The sequence below is a fragment of the Aristolochia californica genome, unplaced genomic scaffold (assembly GCF_029961685.1).
Source record: "Aristolochia californica isolate CCGP_79_NKW_82.1479 unplaced genomic scaffold, dmAriCali1.0.hap1 SCAF_12, whole genome shotgun sequence".
Taxonomy (NCBI): Eukaryota; Viridiplantae; Streptophyta; class Magnoliopsida; order Piperales; family Aristolochiaceae; genus Aristolochia; species Aristolochia californica.
The window spans coordinates 15,408,244-15,424,268 of NW_027181793.1; the positions used below are offsets into that span (position 1 = coordinate 15,408,244).

Below are 16,025 nucleotides of genomic sequence, written 5' to 3' on the forward strand. Positions count from 1 at the left end.
CCCCTTTGAGCCAATTCTCCCTCTAACCAGCCCTCCCCTTCCTTCGAAACCTCCTAACCCAGCCATTCAAAATCTCCTTTCAGACCACTATGTCCCACCACACTTACTTCCCTTAGAAAAATCCAAAACCATCCAAATCCCTCCCAACTTGCTCCATAATGGGCGACAATCTCTGGCCCGCTCTATCCTAGTCCACACGTCTCCCAGTATCGTCAAATCCAACATCCTTCAATGGCTGATGGATGAGCTTCACCTCCCCTACACCCAAAATTTCCTACCTCAACCCCCAATCCTGGCTTGTTCACTTTGAAACCCAGCAAGAGTCTTCTGCGGCCCTTGCTCTCACACCCCACACCCCCTTGGGCATCATTGGGATATCAGTATGGCTCCCCTCGACTCCTCGTCAATTTGGGCAATGGGCTACAGTCACTGGCCTCCTTGAGGAACTATGGCACAATGAGGTCTTCACGAGCATCATCTTGGAGTTTGGTGCCATAATTGCTCTGGACCCTCTTACTGAACACTGACATTGCCTTGATGAGGCCCAGATCCTCATCAATCCTATTCGTCCTTGCGAAGGACACTACTTCCGATGCATTATGGTGGATAATGCCCGATTTCGGATCCGCATTGAGTTGGCAGATATGGAAGACTTCAGAAATGTGATCTCGAGTCCTGCTGCTGAATCTAGGGATTTTCCACAGCCTGTCCGCACATTGAGAGCAGCAACTTCGGTCTCTTCTCCCTAGAAGATGCGTCCTGAACCAGCCAGTCTTACAGTTTTTTTTTTTGAGAAGAGTTGTAAATGCATTCAAAAGAGATAAAATACAAACTAAAAAACTAAAAAGACATTTCCTCCACAACAAGATGTTGGAGGGTAACGCCTTTTTTAGCTTGAACAGCCAGTCTTACAGTTGGTGTTGATTCTATTCCAGCTATCCCTTGATAGTCCCTCCCTCCAGCCTGCCATACCAACCACCCACCAGTCCATTTCAACTCACTACAAATATTATCCTTGATAGAATTTATCCCAACCCCCAGATACCTACAGTTGCCATTCACCCTCCCACTTTATCCACCGAAATAATCCACCACCCCCCCCCCCCCCCCCATTAAAAGCCTCACAGGCCTTCCTATAACTCTATCCCAAAGTCCTCAAACCACCACTCAAGATAATGAACTCTCCACCTCCAAGAAATTCCCACTTCAAAATTCCTTCTCCTCCCTTTGCCACCTACTTGCGCTGGAATAGAGGTCAACCGAGACAACTCCTCCAGGATGGTCCTAGTGTGACTACTAGATACCCCTGCAATCTAGAGATAGGGGACTTCAACTATCAAGAGACGGGTGAAAAAGCTCAGAATTATGTGGTTGCTCTTCAGATAGAACAACAAAAATTCGACCCAGAAACCTGGGCCTAGATAGTGGAACTTGCCAAGGTGATGGACACTGTCTACACGGAGCCCCTCCGGGGAGATAATCACCTGTTTGAGAAGTCCAAGAAGAAGACTAGTGATCAATGATCATTCTCTCTTGAAATGTTCGTGGAATTGGATCCGTGCGTCATCGTGCCTCAGTTCGGGACCTCCTTGCATCTACCAAGGCAAATGTTGCTATTTTTCAAGAAACCAAGGCGGCTTTTCTGCCCCTTGGATATATCCGCGAGTTGTAGCCTCTTAAGGAGCCTGGATGGATTTTTTGTGATGCGATTGGATCGGCCGGCGGCATTCTGATAGTGTGGGACACTAATACCATTGAGGTGCTCGATCGTTGTTGTGGCACTTACTCCCTTGGAATCAAGCTGAGAGACAAAAGATTAGGAAACATTTGATGCCTTGAGGTTTCATCAGGGCTAGAGTGCTTTTTTCAAGGGAAGAAATATATTAGATTCGGCCATGGCATGTCACGAGCTCATTCACCATTTTAAGGCTTTAAAGTTTCCCAGATTCATCCTAAAGTTTGATTTTGAGAAAGCCTTTGACAGAGTTAATTGGAGGCTTCTGGACACTCTCCTGGGGAAGATGGGATTCGGGAAAAAATGACGCTTTTGGATTCAAAGTTGCATCTCCTCTGCAAGCTACTCTGTTCTTCTCAATGGAACAGCTTGCAGGTATTTTAAGGGATCTAGGGGATTCAGGCAGGGAGACCCCCTTTCCCCTTTGCTCTTCAATTTGGTTGCAGAATACCTATCATCTTTGATCTATTTGGCCAAAAACCTGGGTTGGCTCTTCCCAATGACAGACTGTGCAACCTTTGATGTGCCGTTCCTTCAGTTTGCAGATGATACCGTTTGCCTTGGGTTGGTACTATGGATCAGATCCGAAAACTGCATGCTGTATTGGGACTATTTGAACTGGCTTCTGGTCAGAATATTAACTGGAAGAAAACCCTATTGACTCACCTGTGCTTCAGGTTATGGCTGACTATTTGGGGTGCTCAGTGAGAAATTTGCCAGCTACATATCTTGGACTACCACTCTTTGACTCTCGGCCTTCGGCGACGCTTTGGTCCCCCCTCATCGAGAAATTTGAGAAGAGACTAGCTACTTGGAGGAGCAAGCTTTTATCTACTGTCGGGCAACTCACTCTCCTTAAGTCTTGTTTGGCAAGACTGCCAAACTATTTATTATCTTTCATGCACTGTCCGGCCTTCGTTTGCAACAGGATTGACGCCATCTGTCGACGTTTTCTTTGGAGGGGATCAGAGGACACCTTCAGATATCATTTGGTGAGTTGGAAGGATATTTGCATGCCCCGCAATTGGGGTGGTTTAGGCATCAGGCCTACAAAGGAGATGAATAATGCCCTTTTGCTCAAATGGATATGAAACTTCAACATCAAGCATAACAACCTATGGGTGATATGGTCAGGTTCTATCTTCAACCTTCGGGTGCCTAGTGGAGGGAGGATGGCGCTACTCGCTTCCTATCCCCGATATGGCAATTAATTCAAAACTCCTCCCAATATTCAGAGATGCAACTTCCTTTCACACAGGCAATGGAAGTACCCTCTTTTTTTTATTGGATGAATGGTGCGGCCCCCGCCCCCTCTCCGAGGACTTCCTAGGGTTCTCTAGGGTGGCGAGGGACCTCTCTTGCTCAGTGGCTGATTCTTGGAGAGATCGCTCATGGAGTCTCACGTTTCGTCGGGGATTAAATGATGAGGAAACTTTGGCTTTTTGCTCTCTCCTCTCTAGACTCAACAACATTACTATTCGGGAGCATGCAGTTGATAAACTGACATGGAAGCTTAGCATTAATGGCTGATTCACAGTTGCATCCATCTACTCTCACATTAGAAAGCAAGATTACAGCATGCATGAGCACAAGGCAAACCTGACATGGAAGCTCTCAGCGTCTAGTAAAATCAAATTCTTCGTATGGATGACCATCAGGGAACAGATCATCACCTCTGACAACCTCCATACCCCCGATCGTACTTGTCCCCTTTGTGGTGTGTGCGACGAGACAGTCCAACATGTTCTCTTACATTGTGATTTTTCTTGGCAAGTTTGAATGAAGATATTTCAAAAGATTGGTCTCCAAATGGGGCTACATCAGGACCTTTTCAGTACCTATGAAATGGTTATGGGGATCTTCCTTCCTAGGGTGGGCAAGATAATTCTCTTGGCATCCCTTGTGCATATCCCATGGTGCATATGGCTCGAGCGAAATAATCGGAGATTCAACTCCAAGGCTAGCACCCTGGACAATATAGCTTCTCAGGCAGTGGGCCTTATCTCGAGTTGGTTACATTCTAGGAAGGAGTTTGCTTCTCTATCAGGCGTTTCCCTTTGGGAAAATTGGGGTTTGATTGCTTATATGGCAGGCCCCTGTAGGAATCCGGTTATGGCCACCTGGGATTCTCCCCCTTACGACTGCATCAAACTCAATTTTGATGGCAGTGCTTTAGGCTATCCTGTGCCGGTTGGAGCTAGTGGTGTTTTCAGAGACAACAGTAGAGACCCTATTCTATCCTATGTTGGTGTTATGCACCTAGCCAATACTACCCAAAAAACCGGCCTGTTAGGAGCGGAAGGCATAGGTACTTAACCTAGGACCATAACAGTATACCCTGCCCTCCCGAGCCGACGACTACAATGGCATTAACACAGCGACGAGAGCCTTTGAGGAATGTCTAGGGATTGCGGTCGCCCGCGCACATGGGGAGTCTTACTTGGGATGTAGCGCCTTCTCTGATACCAAATGTTATGCACCTAGCCAATACTACCCAAAAGACCGGCCTGTTAGGAGCAGAAGGCATAGGTACTTAACTCAGGACCATAACAGTTGGGCCAGTGGGTATTGTTGATTCACATACTGCTGAAGTGAGTGCTCTTCTATTCGCCCTCTAAATTATTAAAGAGTGGCTTCATGACAAGCTGCTTATCGAAGGAGACTCAAAGATTGTCATCAACTGGTGTTCAAAAGATAACTCCCCTCCTTTGCGCTATTGGCCAATCACTGATTGTATTATTGACATTGTGTCATCCATTCATTGTAATTGGAACCTCATTCCTAGATCGGCCAATTCTTTGGTTGATAAATTGGCAAAATTCGGAACCTCCCAGCAATCTCTCATTCTTTGGGAAGACTTTCCCTCTTGTAATCTGCTCGTTTGAGCTCTCTTAATAAAATTCTGCATCATTTATAAAAAAAAAAGATTATCATTGGATGATGCTCCACCTCATCTTTCCCCCATGGCGTCATTGGCAGATTTTTCTTGATATTTTGGGCATTGTATCCACCATTTCTTGTACTTGGTCTCATATACTTAGATCAACCAATTCGGCTACTGATTTGTGGGCTAAATTAGCCCCCCCCCCCCCCCCCACCTCTCTCTCTTCTATCTCTTGTTGTTAGGGGAGGTTTCCCTCGATGTATCTTCTCTTTCTTTGAAATAAAATTGTCAACATTTCAAAACAAAAAAAGACAAAATTCAATGAATTTTGTCTCCACCTGTAGGAGGAATTAAAAGAAAATTGAGATTTTCCTGCTCTTTGAAAGCTGTCTCTTCTCATGTTCACTTTGCAATAGTTCACCAAACATATATTAGAGAAACTCAATTACCAATCTTCTCTACTTGCTTTCTTTCTCACAGGGAGAATAGTGATTGCAGGTCAGCAAGTGGAAGGAGAAGACGTCGTGTTTTAGATAGATTGAGATATATGCAGGCAAAACTAGCTTACAATAATCGAGTAGAGATAAGAAAAAAACTATCCATCAAGAACACTAATACCTAATGAAGATTGCGTAACAGAAAAAGAAGAAGCGTTGTGAGGACTCAAAGAAGAAGATTGATGAACAAACGAAGTTGAGAATTCATTATCTTGTGAAGTGACCAGGTCAACCCACAAATCCTAGAGGTTGACCTGCTCTGATACCATGTAAAATTTGCATGAGAAAAGTGTTAGAGAGATATTTCCATCGGAAGACACTTTCCTCTACTTGCTTTCTTTCTCACAAGGAGAATAGTGATTGCAGGTCTGTAGGTGGAAGGAGAAGACATTGTGTTTTAGATAGATTGAACACTAATACCTAATGAAGATTGCTTAACATAAAAAGAAGAAGCGTTGTGATGACTCAAAGAAGAAGATTAATGAACAAACGAAGTTGAGAATTCATTATCTTGTGAAGTAACCAGGTCAACCCACAAATCCTAGAGGTTGACCTGCTCTGACACCATGTAAAATTTGCAGGAGAAAAGTGTTAGAGAGATATTTCCATAGGAAGACACTTTCCCCTACTTGCTTTCTTTCTCACAAGAAGAATAGTGATTGCAGGTCAGCAGGTGGAAGGAGAGGACATTGTGTTTTAGATAGATTGAGATATATGAAGGCAAAACTAGCATACAGTAATCGAGTAGAGATAAGAAAAAAATTATCCATCAAGAACACTAATACCTAATGAAGATTGCCTAACAGAAAAAGAAGAAGTGTTGTGATGACTTAAAGAAGAAGATTGATGAACAAACGAAGTTGAGAATTCATTATCTTGTGAAGTGACCAGGTCAACCCACAAATCCTAGAGGTTGACCTGCTTGATACCATGTAAAATTTGCAGGAGAAAAGTGTTAGAGAGATATTTCCATAGGAAGACACTTTCTTAAAAAATCAAAGAAATTAAATAAACCTAAACTATGACTTCTAACATGATCTGACATTGGAATGGCAAAAGAATTTATTTATGCAAAGAGCCAAAACCAGTAGCTAACAAGGTAAATAAGCAAATGGAAATAATATAAAAAGAAATAAACTTGAAAAATAAAAAACTTGGGGGGGGTGGGGGGTGGGGGAGGACTGTAACAACAAGATGTTGCAGAGTAGTCCCTCCCTTTGCTAAAGTGTTGGGGCCATCGATTTTGCCAAACACAAAACATATGTGAATGTCATCATAAATGTTTTTTATCTTACAACTACTGGTGAATGCCAGAACTGCTTCACATGAGGATACTCAAGAGCATGATGTCTCATGTTGTCGGCTTTAAAATGAATCTTTAGCATGCTCAGGGCATGTAGATCATTAATGAGTCACCATTTCTGATTGTTTTGTGCACTAACGTGGGTATGGTGTTTCTTTATTTTCCTTTTTCTGTTATGTCTTAATGAGCAATCGTTAAAAAAATTTAAACAAGAAACATGTAATTGCTAAAGGCTTGCGTGTGTTGTTTTTGTTTAACATCAAGTCAAAATCAATGCAATCTGAAGCGGTATGTAAAATATTTTTTCATTTTTAATTTTATTCTGAAGTAGCAAATATGTCTGCTATGTAAATTTACTGTTCTTTTTGCATGTGCGCTGCTTTTAATAATTTGAGTACTTTGAATGTAGTTGAACTCTTCTTGTTCCAACTGCAATATGAAACAAATTATTTTGTCAACAGTTAAGCTAAATCAATGCTGGAGGGACTATCTTTCAATCCTTCTGTTAGAATTTTGCTGTAGTATTAGGTGATCTACTTTTATATCTCAAAATAAAGTATCTTTTGTTTGTGCAGTCAACTCATATGGCTTCTCAAACAATAACAGAGGAAGCAGTTTATCTATGTACAGGGAACCCAATGCCGAAAGAGATTGAGCAGATATGTTTTTGGTTACTCAATGAATCATTCTCAACTTGTTTCAGACGTATCCAGAAATATCATCCATTTTTTTTTAATTTCTACTTTATAATGTTTTTGAACTATTGACCCGATTTTCTGCTTATGAGATGCAGAACTATTTCTTTTATTCCTGGAATTGGAAAACTTCATTTTGGCAACTTCAGATGACCTTGCCACTGGTTTTTCACAGAGAAACTCAATAATTTTCTTCTGCTTAGCCAAAAAGTGGATGAAATGGAATGCAGTTTTTTTTTTTTCTTGAAATATTTTAAAACTTGTGTTAGTGGGGATAAAACAAACCTACTGCCTACTAACAGAAAGGACCAAAGTGATTTTTCAGGAATGAGATTGCCTTAAAAGATACTTTATCCTCCATTGCAAATAAAACAGGATATGTTGATTGGAAGACTTTTCTTAAATGTAAAGTATCTTTTATGTGAAAATAATCTGAATGTTTCTGATTTTATGTCCAACACATGGATGTGCAATCATTCAGGAAAAAAACATGGATGTGCACTTAACTTTGTCTAGGTATATCTGAAATGAAGATAAGAAAAGGGTTGGCGCTAGTAGACATTGTGAGGGAGGTGACAATGTGAGTGTAATTTTTACCTTGAGCTTATTTATCTTGAAATGTTCTCTAATTATTTGATAAGAAAAAAAAAACTAATCTTTAATGCTGGCATACTACCTATCTGAAACAATCATTTCTTGTTACAGGTTTATATTCAAAATCAAGATGCCATCAGATATCAGAGTTCAGATAATCAATGATTTGGCTGATATTGAGTATGCCTCTGTTTCACACCTGTTTTTTAATGAGTTTCCTTCCACTGTCAGTTTTGCTTATTGAGCTATCACCTGTATCTGTTGCTTTAGTAAGTTGCTCTCGAAAAAGTTCTGACCCACTTCTCTGTTAGGAACTTACGGGTATGGTAGTCATTATTGTTGTAATTAAGAACAGAGGCATTTTATATCATCAAAATGGGTAAATTAGTAATTAGGAATGTGTATGGGTTGACTTGGATGTGGGGATGCCCTAGTCAATGTAAGAGTCATACTATGTTACATTCACACTTGCATGCAATGACTCACGAGGATAGAGAGGGACCTAAGATACCTAGTAGAAGTGTTGCATGAAAGATTTGGAGAGGTTTTTGTGAAACCTTCCTAGAGAAGCCTAAATTGCATTGACTGTAGAATTAAAGTTTCTGTGTTCGCACACTAATAGAACAAGATTTGGGAATGGGGAAGGGAAAAGGCTGACACACTTTAATAGTTTGGAGGGTTAGGAATCTAATGGAATTGGTTTTGTCGCAATTTGAGAGGTGGAAGGAAGAGAACCAAGCATTTTCCTATTAATGTTCAGATTAGGCAGTGATAGAGAGAGGAATTAGGATTTTTGTGAAATTTGGGTTAAAGATTTGCAAAGAAGGACTTAAATAGACTTGAGGGGACTCCAGAACGTGGGGGAAGACTTCTAGCTTTAGAGATGAAAGCAAGTGATTTGAGTAGGAAACTTAGCTTTCCTAGAGTTAGTGCCTAGTTAGAGGAACAAAAATAGAATGTGAAAATCATATCAAGGGCATTTTGGTCATTTTACATGATTGGTTATTTGATATCTTTGCACTATCTTATTCTGCATATTTGGTTTAGTCTATGTACAAATTTTTATATTCATAGGAAGTGTAGAATGGGAGATATAAGGGAATAAGTGATTTTATGCAAGAAGGGGCACTTTTGTAAATTGTCCAATTAAACTTAATAAATAGCATTAGGGATCGTGCACGACCCCCCAATGTAGCTCATTCAAGAGCTTCTCTCAAACTCTCCTCCTCTCATTCTCTCTCTCTACCTCCAAGTTTCTCATATTTTACATGGTATCACAGTGGTAAATCATTGTTGGTAGTGCTTAGGGGTGGCATCGAGCCAAGCCAAGCCGAGCCCGAACCTGCTTATGTTCGAGTCGAGCTTGATTTAAATATTTCGAGCCGAGCCTCGTCTCGAGCCTAAAATTGTTATCGAGCTCGAGCCCAACGAGTTCAAGCCTAGCTTTGAGCCGAGCTCGAGCTTCAACATACATTTAAAACTTTTCAAAAAATATATATCGAATAAAATGTATATAAAATTATGCATACATTTTACATAAAATTGGGCATGATCTCTACATTAAATTGGGCATAATTTATATATATAATATGTGTATAAGATTGGGCATAACCTCTACTTAAAATTGAGCATAATCTATATATATAATACTTTTATAAAATTCAGCATGACCTCTACTTAAAATTGGATATAATCAATATACATAATACCTGCATAAACACTCCATAAAATTGTCTATACATTCCATAAACACTTCATGAAATTGTTTATACACTCCATAAAATAATCTAAACACTCCATACACTGCATAACATTATAAATAAACTCCATACAATAATCAAACACAACAAAATTAAATAAAATATCACTATCAATTTACAATCACCCAAATAAAAACTATAAATCCTTTAAATAAAATCCTATTACTATTACAGGCTTACTAGAAAATTACAAGAAATATTTTAAATTTTTCTTAGGAAAGTTAAATGGACCTCTTATTGCCTTTTCTAAGGAAATAAATAAAAATTAATAATTAATCTAATATATTATTATACTTATCGATAAATTTTTAATCACATAAAATGTCAAACACAAAATTGCTATGAAAATTGCCTCATGCTCAAAGTATTATATCATCAACTGTCAAATACTTATTCAAAATTTTTCTATATGGTTTTCTAACCCATCTTGGCAAGAAAATCTTACTTGGAAAATTATATGATTTTTTAAAAAGAATTTATAATTAGAAAAATATTTTGAAAAAATATGAGGCACTAATGGTCCCTATATTTCTATTAAAAATGTTTTTTCAACATTTATTGAAAAAACCCTAATAGTCTCTAGAAACGTATTTCTACTAAAATATCTTTTCAATTTATTTAAGAGCCATGAGGAAGGGACAAAGAGTTTTTTTTTTCCTTGTTTATGATCTCGCACGTAGGGGTGGCTTTGAATAAATTATATATAAAATTATGCATACATTTTAAAAAAATATAATGATAGGGGAGGTTCAGGATTGAATTTCAATAATGGATTAAAATGCACCAATATTAATATTTTTTACTCCAATTGTTGTCTAACTTGTTTTGTAATTTTTGAATCTGGCCATAATTTATTATGGCCTCCTTAGTGCCCCTAGATAAAAATTTATATTCTAGGAAAAACTAAAAATATTTTTCCTATGGTACATATTCCCAAAAAAACCTTTAAATAAAATCTTATTACTATTAGTGACTTATTAGAAAATTACAGCAAATATTTTAAAATTTTCTTAGGAAAGTTAAATGGACCTTTTATTGTTTCTTCTAGGGAAATAAATAAAAATTAATAATCAATCTAATATATTATTATACTTATCGATAAATTTTTAATTGAATAAAATATCAAACACAAAATTGCAATGAAAATTGCTTCATGCTAAAAGTATTACAGCATCAACTGTTAAATACTTATTCAAAAATTTTCTATACAGTTTTCTACCCCATCTTGGTACGAAAAATCTTACTTAGAAAATTATATGATTTTTAATAAAAAATTTCAATTAGAAAAATGTTTAAAAAAACATGAGACACTAATAGTTTATAGAAAATTATTCCTATAAAATTTATTTTTAATTTTATCCAGAGGAAAAAGTTTTTTTTATTTTTTTATTTTATGATCTCGCACGTGCGAAAATGCACGTGCGAGATCATCTTCTCGCGAGGAAGGGGGAGATTATTTCTCCCCTGTTCTGGTTTTCCGCCAAGACGACGCAAAGGGAAGGGGGTTACGGTGCCGGGGAGGACCTATCGTCGGTGATGACGGCGGCGACGGCGAGGAGAGGAAGAAATCGAACGGACGGCCACAGAGGCAGCCGGCGAGCAGCTGCGACGACTGTATAGACACCGGCGAACAGCTACGACGGCGGTAGAGGCGGCGACAACAACCGATGGGAGGGGTCAGCGGTGACGGGGGGGAGGAAAAATTTTTCCCCCCCTCGCTCTTGCTCCCGCTCCCGCTCCCTCGCTCGCTCGCGATCCTGTTACCAATTCATACCGATCCGACTCATTTCGAGCCGGCTCGCGAGCCGACGAACCGAACCTAGCTTCGGTCGAGCTCGGCTCGTTAAGGTAAACGAGCCGATTTCAATGCTCAAGCTCGATAAATGACAAATCGAACCGAGCCAATACTGAGTCGAACTGAGCCGGCTCGCGAACCGGCTCGGTTCGAAGCCACCCCTAGTAGTGCTTCTTTGCCACTAAACTTCATTTTTTTATCAGGGCGACCTCATAGAAGCAGGGTTTTCAAATTTCCTCTGTGACTGGTTGGTAAAAATTTGATTTTTCCTTCTTTTCTTCAGCCATAACCCTAGGGTTCCTGGTTCTATCACTTTTTGAAGGATTGTTTATGTCTTAATTGCCCTAAAAAGGGTTTTTTGGATTGATCTTGGGATGTGGATAACTTATGCTAAACCTATTGCAGCTTATTTTATGTAATAAGGTCTACTTTTCTAATTAAACTTAATAAATATCATTGGGGGTCGTGCACGATCCCCAATGCAGTTTATTCAAGAGCTTCTCTCAAACTCTCTCATTCTCTCTCTACCTTCAAGTTTCTCATAATTTATAAAGTTGTAGTGGGAGAGACTTGAAAGATAAGTTTGGTGCTCTAGAGGGAAAGTGGACTCTCGTTTGGGCAAAAGGGAACTTTTGGAACTCCAGGGTAATAAGGAAAGAGAGTTTTTAGTTAAATGAGGAAAGTACTTTAGATGAAAGGTTGCCAAGCTTTCCAATAAAGGCAGTCTCTTGTTGTTGGACCCACATTCCGAGATCTGTAAATTCAGTGGCAGATGTACTTGCTAGGCCAGCTACCCTACAATCACTAGTTGTAAGGGAAATGCTCCCTCAAACTTTGTAATTTTCTTCTGTTTTATTAATACATCTTTATAAAAAAAAAAAGGGATTAAGAGAAGAAAGAAGAGGGAAGAAGGGAGGAGAGAAGAAGAGCTCTAGCTCGTGGAGAGGCTAGGAGGAGAAGCCAAGGGAGAGAAAGAAGAGAGAAAATGGGAGAGAATAGGAACACGAATTTGTGCTAAAGAGGATTTAGTTTAATGCTTTATTTCATGCCTTGAGGCTCTATTTATAGTTTTGAGATGGTGTTTACAAAGACTATAATGCCCTTAAGGCTACATCCTTCAAAAGCAAAAAGGCAATAATAGATACACTAGTTTGTAATATTACTACTCTATGCCATCTTTGTAGAAGTTCCCCTTATTTACTATCTATGCTACCAGTGTCTTAATTTACTATCCATACCACACCTACACGTGTCTTATTTACTATCCGTGCATCCCCTACACATGAGTGACCCTTTTAACACTTGAACAACATGCATTTCTCATCTACTTCCAATGTGGGACTAATAGTTTCCCACATTTTCTAACTTGAACACCAAACTATCTTGGTATTCTTCTAAACTATTCCTACCTCTCGTGGCTTTATTGGAGAGTTTCCTCTTCCTCGAGTCTTACATGTGTACACTTTTATCATTGAAATACTACTTAATTAAAGAGACTTGCTGAAATAAAGCTACTACTAGTTGATTTTTCTAAATCTATCTAGTCCACATAGGGGCAGTCTTGTCTTCTGCTTCCTCTACTTGTCTAGCCAACCTCTATAGCCTGGCTGAGCCCTCTGAGGGTGAGTCTTGGGCCAAGTTTATGTTAAGTTATGAAGACTAATTAACACCCTACGCTGGTCAGGTTGCTGTGGGGGTTGGCGCCCTGCCCAGTCCATGACATATTAACTGTTATTTCATTAAGGGCAGTTTGGGAATTTTACTCTCGTATCGTGGTTGCCCTAGTTTTCTCTTTATAATTGAGGGGCGTCGCTATTAGGGTTTGATCATCATAATCCGAGGAGTATCTCGAGTTGCAACCCAAGAGGTAAGAGAAAAACACTTTTAAGTGTGCGATTTCTCTTATAAACTTTTTCATCTTCATAGTGGATTATTGCAGCGGCGGAAGACAGGACGTAGTCTCACCTTGAGGCGAACCTGTATAAATCTTGTTGTGTTTGTTTTTGTACTTGTTTTTCCCTTCTTCCGCGTTTATTGTTATTGCTCTCGTTAGTATTGAATTAAGGCGTCTAATTCCTAACAGTTTAGAGCTGAGTCAAAGGTTTGAAAAGTGAGTTTGTAACATACTAGTTGTCATAATTAGAGTTAGAATGAAAATAGGAGTTAGAGTAAAAGTAGCACTTAGAGTTGAATTTTTCTCAAAGGAATCCTTATGAATGCAAGAGTTGTGGTTTATCAGTTGAAGAATAAAAAATTAGTTTTAAGATCCCTATTGAGACAATTTTGATGATAACAAACACTTAAGTTACTATAATGTGTAGACCTAAGGGCATCATTTGATTGGACAAAAGCAAGAAAAACCCTATTGAGGAACAAAAAAAGAAAAGAAAAGAAAAGATATAGATTTGGGAAAAAAGTTGCCAGTACACTCATTCAACAGAGTATTGATCTATCGAATATTGTATCCAAAAGGCCCAAGCGAGTTAGTAAGGAAATGACGAAGGGCAATTGCATGGTTGCAGCTCAATCGAACGACAAGAGAGAAAGAAAGTCTTTGTTTGAAGTTGTTCACCTGGATGACTGAACAAGCAAGAAGCACGAAGGTTTGAAGAGGGGCTTTGTGTAAAATTGACTGTTTGACACCAAGTTGATTAAATGACATGAAACAAAAGAGTCTCTATTGCCACACAATCGTCTCATCAACTGCAGTCTTGAAAAAAAGAGATCAAAACATTTTATTAAGTGCGACCAATTGAAGCCAACTCGATTGAACAACATGTTTGAAATTTGAAATGTGGAAATGCTTCTCAAATTTAATGGGTCCAAAATTTATAAGTGATCTATCTATGTGATTAGCATTTCATAATGAGAATTTTAATTATATTATCATAGATTTTAGTCGATATTTCATAAAATTTTGCAAAAAAACAAATGGACCATTGTCAACATCTTCTTAAAAGTTGAGTGCCTTTTTGCTCAAATGGATGTGGAACTTCAACATCAAGCATAACAGCCTATGGAGAGATATGGTCAGGTTTTGTCTTCAACCTTCGGGTGCCTGGTGGAGGGAGGACGGCGTTACTCGCCTCCTATCCCCGATATGGAAATCAATTCAAAAGCTCCTCCCAATATTTAGAGATGCAACTTCCTTTCACATAGGCAATGGAAGGACCGTCCTCTTTTGGTCGGATGAATGGTGCGGGCCCCGCCCCCTCTTCGAGGATTTCCCGGGGCTCTCTAGGGTGGTGAGGAACCTTTCCTACTCAGTGGCAAATTCATGGAGAGACTACTCATGGAATCAAACATTTCGCCGGGGATTAAATGATGAGGAAACTTCACCTTTTTGCTCTCTCCTCTCTAGCCTTAGCAGCATTACTATCCGTAAGCATGTAGTTGATAAATTGACATGGAAGCCCAGTATCAATGGTCGATTCACAGTTGCATTTGCCTAAAGCAAGATTACAACATGCAAGAACACAAAGAAAACTTGGCATGGAAGCTCTTAGCGCCTAGTAAAATCAAAATTTTCGTGTGGATGACCATAAGGGAACAAATCCTCACTTCTGACAACCTCCATAGTAGAGGCTACATGGCCCCCGATCGTACTTGTCCCCTCTGTGGTATGAGCGATGAGACAGTCTAGCATGTTCTATTACATTGTGATTTCTCTTGGCAAGTCTGGATGAAAATCTTCCAGAAGACTGGACTCCAAATGGGGCTACATCAGGACCTCTTTAGAACCTATGAGATGGTTATGGGGATCTGCCTTCCTAGGTTGGGCAAACTAATTCTCTTGGCATGCCTTGCGCATGTCCTATGGTGCCTATGGCTCGAGCACAATAACCGGAGATTTAACTCCAAGACTAGCACCCCGGAAAACACGACTTCTCATGCAGTGGGCCTTATCTCGAGTTGGTTACATACCAGGAAGGAGTTTGCCTCTCTATCGGGTGTTTCCCTTCGGGAAAATTGGGGTTTGATCTCGCATATGGTGGGCCTGTGCAGAACCCCGATTATGGTCACTTGGGATCGTCCCTCTTGCGACTGCATCAAACTCAATTTTGATGGCAGTGTTTTAGGTTGTCTTGGGCCGGCTGGAGCTGGTGGTGTTTTCAGAGACAGCATTGAAGACCCTATTCTATCTTATGCAGGGCCGGTGGGCATTGCTGATTCAAATACTGCTGAAGTCAGTGTTCTTCTATTCGGCCTTCAAATCTTCAAAGAGCGTCTCCGTTACAAGCTGCTTATTGAAGGAGATTCTAAGACTGTCATCAGCTTGTGCTCAAAAGGTAGCTCCCCCCCTTAGTGCCACTGGTCTATCACTAATTGTGTTGTTGACATTGTGTCATCTATTCATTGTAATTGGAACCTCGTTCCTCGATCAACCAATTGTTTGGCTGATAAATTGGCAAAATTTGGAACCTCCCAGCAATCACTCATTGTTTGGGAAGGCTTCCCCCCTTGTAATCTACTCGATTGAGCTTTCTCTTAATAAAAATCAGCATCTTTTCAAAAAAAGAGTTGAGTACCCCTGAGTTGCCCATTCAAGGCCTTGCTAGAAAAACAAAAATGGATGACCTTCTTGGCTTACCCCCTGACTAGATGCATTAGATTCAATCACAAACACCTTTGTAAAATCAGGCCAAGCTAAAGCTGGAGCTCACAACATAGTATCTTTAAGTCGTTGAAACGACTTTGTAGCATCCATAGCCCCTTTTTTCAAAAGCTTTGTAAGAGGCCAAGCAAGAGCACCATAGTCCTT

The 16,025-nt window shown here is 39.7% G+C and overlaps 1 protein-coding gene across 1 annotated transcript in view; it reads left to right on the top strand.

Moving 5' to 3' along the window:
* Positions 1-16,025, top strand: part of LOC137946203 (replication factor C subunit 3) — a 51,642-nt gene that overhangs the window by 30,266 nt on the left and 5,351 nt on the right. The window contains exons 6-8 of the mRNA XM_068792416.1: positions 6,995-7,124; positions 7,631-7,694; positions 7,820-7,888. Of these exons, the coding sequence (XP_068648517.1) occupies positions 6,995-7,124; positions 7,631-7,694; positions 7,820-7,888 (263 nt within the window). The remainder of the gene's footprint in view (positions 1-6,994; positions 7,125-7,630; positions 7,695-7,819; positions 7,889-16,025) is intronic.